Source organism: Quercus lobata, chromosome 8 (assembly GCF_001633185.2).
Source record: "Quercus lobata isolate SW786 chromosome 8, ValleyOak3.0 Primary Assembly, whole genome shotgun sequence".
NCBI lineage: Eukaryota > Viridiplantae > Streptophyta > Magnoliopsida > Fagales > Fagaceae > Quercus > Quercus lobata.
The window spans coordinates 61,749,900-61,756,216 of record NC_044911.1 but is presented as its reverse complement, the minus strand read 5'-3'; the positions used below and the strand labels follow the sequence as shown (position 1 = coordinate 61,756,216).

Sequence of the window (6,317 nt, the reverse complement as noted above, 5' to 3'; positions counted from 1 at the left end):
AAAAAATTCCCACAACACGACACCGTTTCATGACCGCTCCCCTTTCACTTTCAGTCCACAGATATTAATCAAATGAATTATAACACCGCAACATATGACTTAGCAGCCGTCTCTATCTTCAATGTTGTTTAAGAGTTTGACACTTCCACCTCTCCCTCTCAAAAGCTTAAATAAATTAATAAAAAATAGAATCTGTCATTTCCTTTCCTTTTTTCCACTCTTCTTTCCCGAGAAAATACTTTTTATTATAAACTCACCAAAATAGACAACACAAAAATAAATAAAGTCTCAAACACTGAGAGAGAGAGAGGAAAAAAAAACAAAAAAACAAAAGTACCAACCAAACCAACCAAACCCACCCCCTCTCTAGGGTTTCCTGAAATCGTAGCCGTTCCAAGGGGGGAGGGGGGAGGGGGAGGATCTGAAAAAAGAATCCAATGGCGGCGCAAGGTCAGGTTACGATGGACCTTGCCGTAGTGGATGATATAATCAGACGGCTGACAGAGGTCCGATCAGCGAGACCGGGTAAGCAAGTTCAGCTATCGGAGAATGAGATCAAGCAGCTTTGTGGTGCTTCCAGAGACATCTTTCTTCAACAGCCTAATCTTCTCGAACTCTCTGCCCCTATCAAGATTTGCGGTACTGTCTTCTCTCTTTTTTTTTGCTGAATTTGCGGTACTGTCTTCTACTACTACTACTGCTGCTGCTTTTTTTTTTTTTTTTAATTGAATTTTATAATGCAGTCTATTAACTTTTTACAGCGAGTCGGTTAAACAGAATTTGTTTATTAGTTTTTGCTACTTACTGACATAAGTGGGACCGTTTGAAGCCGAGTTAAAATAACACTAGTAGAAATAGTTAAAAAATGACATGTATGAATGATAGAAAGTCTTGGTTGTTGTAGGTAAATTAGCTGATAGGCTCTTAGATTAGGGTTTTTTTTTTTTTTTTTGGTGAATAATTTTTTTTATAGGTTTTGTAGTTCTTCCATTCTTCCATAAGAATGGGTGGAGGGTGAGATCGTGAGTTCAAAATCTACTAAGTATGAGTAACTTACTGATAAGAAAAAAGAGGATTTTGAATGAGTTATTTTGTGTTTTCATATGGTGTGAATTGGCAATGATCACTTTTGTGTGTGCTGATACTTGGTACTGCTGTGCAACATGAATATATATCTTACTCTATGCTCAAGATAGTGCCATGTAAGAAGTAGAGCTTTAACTGAAAAGCTCTTTTGTGTTTTGAGCGTTTAGTAAACTTCAGTGAATGGTACTTTTAAAGTTCTGGACTTTTATAAAACATGAATAGTAAATTGGGGTTTTTTTTTTCCCCTAAAAACTCGCTAACATGCAACTAGACGGGCTCATAGAATGTTTTTGTTCCTCAAGTGGTTAAAGTCTCTTTTCGATTCGTTGAAATGCAGGATGTGTACTTTCTGTCTTTGTAAAAAATGGCGGTTTGTTTACTACTCTACTTTCTTGTAGGAGATTATGATTATTTCCATGAGTTGAACAACCTTGATAATCTAACATCTTAATAAGTATGTTGGAACTTGGGTGATGATGGACCATGGACCTTTGTCTTGTTGGTATTTTTTGGGGTAGGGGGTGCAAGGGCTTCATAAGTCATTAGGGTCCATGTCTATTGACTTATTGTTCAGTTTTTTTCTTCTCTTAGTTTAGTGTCTTGATTGTTTTCTGTGGTGTTCTGTTTTGTGCTTTGCTGTGTTCATTCTTAGGAACACATTGTATGTTTCTTTTTCCATTTTCATCAATAATAATTCTTATATTACCTATAAAAAATAAGAGTCCATGTTTATCAACACCTAATCTAATGTGGCCATGTTTGTTAATGAGTTTTTGAAGGAACTTTGGTGAATGGCAGCATGGATGCTTAGGTAGTAAGCTGTTGTGAAAGAGATCCTTGTTATGCTGTGGTTGTCAACAATAGAGGGGTTAGGACAAGCTGATTCCTTTATCAGAATTTAACCCTCTTTTTTTACTTATCAAAAAAAAAAAAAAAAAATTATCCCTATTTAACTTTTAATGAGTAGAGTGGGGTTTGGGCTATATTTGACATTTTTAACAAATCCAAGAGGACTAAGAGTTAATTTGGCGCACCTCTTCTCCTTGTAAGATCAAGGTATAGTGGTGCGGACACGAGGTACAAGCCCCCAATTATACGCATGTATAGGAGGAAGAGCAAAAAAAGGACTGCCCAACCTGTGGCCTTATGGATGGAGCCTATTAGTTATTGGGCTTGAGATTAAGCAAGCCCGAGTATTTAATAATTAGGGTTTCTTTATGCATTTTATTGTTAGCTATTTAAGCACTTTTTTTTATTATTGTAAGACAGCTTTTTCAGAATTATTAAAAATGTGTGTTTTCTTTACATTGGTGCCGACTCTAGTTTTGCTTGGTGCTAACTCCAAGCAACCCTTAGGTGCTGACTCCTAGGGTTTACCCTTTTGTTCTATTGTTGTTGTATTGTTCCATTGAAATAGTGTGGTTATCCTACGTCATATAGGGTGAAGTTGTGGGTTCAAAACCCACTAGGGTGCCATTTAAAAAAAAATGGACTAATCTGCTCTAGAGCTCATGCTCAAGAGGCAATTATGATTATTCATTTTAATGAAATAACTGTCCTAATTTTGTGGATTTGAATCTCACCTTGTGAATTTCTTCTTTCTATTTTCAGGTGACATTCATGGACAATACAGTGATTTATTAAGGCTTTTTGAATATGGGGGTTTTCCTCCTAATGCAAATTATCTATTTTTAGGGGACTATGTGGATCGTGGCAAGCAGAGTTTGGAAACAATATGCCTCTTGCTTGCCTATAAGATTAAATATCCAGAGAATTTCTTTCTTCTAAGAGGAAATCATGAATGTGCTTCTATTAATCGGATATATGGATTTTATGATGAATGTAAGCGGCGATTCAATGTGAGACTTTGGAAAGCCTTTACAGACTGTTTTAACTGCCTTCCTGTAGCAGCTCTTATAGATGACAAAATATTGTGCATGCATGGTGGCCTTTCACCTGATCTGACAAACTTGGATCAAATTAGAAATTTAAGTCGTCCAACTGCTGTTCCGGACACTGGGTTGCTGTGTGATTTGCTCTGGTCAGATCCTGGTAGAGATGTTAAAGGATGGGGAATGAATGACAGAGGAGTCTCATACACCTTTGGGCCTGATAAGGTGACAGAGTTCTTAACAAAGCATGATTTGGACCTTGTCTGTCGTGCACATCAGGTCACTGACTTTGCTCTTCTTCTTCTCCCCCCCCCCCCCTCCCTTTTTTAAAATAATAATTTCCCTCCTGTTCTACTCATTCTGGAGTTTGGATACCTGAATAATTATTATGGTATAGGTTGTGGAGGATGGGTATGAATTCTTTGCTGACAGGCAACTTGTTACAATATTTTCCGCCCCAAATTACTGTGGTGAATTTGATAATGCTGGTGCAATGATGATTGTAGATGAAGATTTGATGTGCTCTTTCCAGATTCTTAAGCCAGCAGAGAAAAAAACAAAGTTCATGATGTCAAACAAAATGTGATGGTAGCTATATACTGCTCCTTCATCTTAACCAAGGTCAGTCTTATTTATTGCTTCCTTCCTTTATTTACTAATAATGATGTGTGTTGCACACCTCCAGGCATAGGAGCATGAGGATGTGTGGGTGTGTCTCAATTGTATAATTTTACTATTGTTATCTTGTTATTTCCCATGCAGAAGAGTTGGAGGCTTTTTTTCTTTTTTGTGGGTGGTGTGGTTGGGGGAATCAAGTTGGTTGGTTAACTTACAAATACTTTAGTATCCATCTAAAGCCCTGAAAATATCAAACAGTGGGTACATAGTTGTTATTAAGAGAAAGTGTCTTTTCTCAGTTTGATTTCTTATAAAGAGAGATTTTTGAGAAAACATAGTTATCTAATATTATTTCTTTCTTGTATTATTTTTTTTGTTTCAATCTCTGTTTAATCTTAATTTGTACATAAATAAACACAAGGGTTTTGTTAGTTAAAGCAGGGATTGTGTGTATCGGCGTTGTGCTACAATAAGTGCACTATGTTTCCGAAAGAGTTCCCTGCAACATTGATCGGGGGAAGGTGGGCAGTTGTGTTTCATCTTAACCATTGATATTACCAACAATCATCTTCCCCACATTGTTTTTTATTCTTTCTACAGTCTTTATAAAAAAAAAATTACTATTTCTTTCTTGTTTCAACCTTTTTTATTGCCACTTTAAATTATAGAATGTATCTTTGTTTGAAAGTAAAATTGTTTGGATGGGGCAAGACTAGTTGGGTGGCTCATTTTTGCTTGGAATACCACATTATGTACTTTGTTTATGCTGTACTCATTATTGAGAAAACAACAGAGTAAGCAGGACAAATAACTTTCTTGAACTTGGAAATTAATCGTACCTGACTCATACCTTTAATGAGCATCAATAATCTCGTCTTTGAGTCAAAACACACAGGGGAAAGAGCCATTTGATATGATTATGTGTACTGTTGGTACTGGTTATGGTCTCTGAGATGTTGATCTGCATTCTAAATACATTATACGTGTGACTTGTATCTTATTGCTTGTTGTCTCTGCATTTAGTAAATTAAAGGTTCAACAGTCAAACATTCAATAATCACAGCAGCTCTGTTTCTCAACTATTGCCTCTTCTCCTTCATTTATCTGTTTATTCATTTTCATGCAGAGGTCCTCCTCTTTTTTCATGGTGAATTGGCTGAAAATGAAGATTTCCAGCATCGTAGGTTCCTTCTAACTCAAGGAGTTGCAAGTGCCGTCTGTTGTGCTATAACTCATGTGAGTTGGGGAGGAGGAAGTTAGGTCTTGGGACTAGTGTGGAGGGCACAAGGCAGAAAATTTTTATTTTGCTGGTTTACCTTTCTCATTACCTCATCATCTGTGACTGACACAATGTGTACATATATTTGATTGGGTAATTCATAGTTGTGCTTTCCATTGGGGGCAACGGAAATTGCCTCATTTACATTTCGCACGGGGTTTGCTGAACTATTTGTGAGCTGTTTATCTCAAATATTTTAGGTTTTTTATTTTTATTTTTCTTGGTTAAAAATATTTTAGGCTTATTTTGATGTTGGAGAGGTAGTAATATGCGAGTGGTGGCTGTTTATTATTGTATTCCAAAGTGTGATTTTTATTTATGGATGTGGTCTTGTCGGCCATCCATGATTATTGCCACTTGGATGTGAGTGCCACTTGGTTAATCTCTCTCATGTTGGCATTTTGATTTTGCTGCAGCAGGAATGTTGTGATTCTTGCCATTTTGGTCTGGCTGAGCATTGCCAAAGGCATCTCATATACACAATATTCCCAATTCTAGTTCTGTCAATCATCTAATTTCAAAGCAGCTTTATGCCTTTGCTATGCTTCAACCAGATCAGCTACGACGGGCCAGGTCTAGCGAATGTTATAGAGCTGGTATTTTAGTGACTATTTTTAGCTTAAGCACATTTTCAGTCTTAGGGTTTCGGGTTATATTTTATTATTTTTTAAGAATTGACCGATAAGTGAAATAAATTATTTTCGTTAAGACATATCACTCATATAATATGATTTTATTTCTGTCATTAATTTAGCTGTTAGCTTTGTCAGATAAGTGTCACCCGTTAGAACATGTTTTACATAGTATCAAGTATCATTAGATTATTTACGAAAATGGATAACATGTGCAATATGAAAATAAAATCAAATATAAAGGGTTAAAATAAAAATTTTGTAATGTTATGAAGCAAAATAATAATAATAATAATAATAATAAATTCATTCTCAAAAGAAAAGAAAAAAAAAATCCTTTATAAAGGTTGCCTATAAGTAAAGTATTGGGCAAATGATGCCAAAAAAACATGACAAGACATCTCTATTCTGAAGAGAATGGTCCAGGGCTATTGCTTAGAGAAGAAAAATAATAGTTATGATTTTTTTACACTATTTGTTTTCCAATTTTCTTTCAGGAAGATTATATATTTTCAATAAAGTCACCTGTGTAATTTTAAAATTTAGTGGGAAAATATTATTACCAATTTTGTTTTTAATGAAAACATTATTATCAATTAACGAAATGACATCCACAAAGCTTAGATTTGGCAACGAATCCCATCATAGTTCAATACCAATTTCATAAAATCCAATTCCAGAAAACACACTTTTTACTTTTTTCGTAGATAGTAATTTTTACTAAAGTAGATTGAAAGGAAATGCATTTTAAGGCAAATATTAACACGCAAAAGTGGTAAATTAAGCAAAAGATCATTTTACTGTTTGCAA

At 35.3% G+C, this 6,317-nt stretch overlaps 1 protein-coding gene and 1 non-coding gene across 2 annotated transcripts; both read left to right on the top strand.

The window, feature by feature from the left end:
* Positions 1–278: 278 nt before the first annotated feature.
* Positions 279–5,231, top strand: LOC115958176 (serine/threonine-protein phosphatase PP1 isozyme 4). The gene is made up of 4 exons (XM_031076564.1): positions 279–639; positions 2,698–3,257; positions 3,376–3,599; positions 4,723–5,231. Exons 1-3 carry the CDS (start codon positions 438–440, stop codon positions 3,562–3,564), a joined length of 951 nt encoding a protein of 316 aa, XP_030932424.1. The 5' UTR covers positions 279–437; the 3' UTR covers positions 3,565–3,599; positions 4,723–5,231.
* LOC115958714 lies at positions 4,031–4,177 on the top strand. The gene has a single exon (XR_004084636.1). It is a non-coding gene; the product is annotated as a small nucleolar RNA snoR135 (small nucleolar RNA).
* Positions 5,232–6,317: the final 1,086 nt, after the last annotated feature.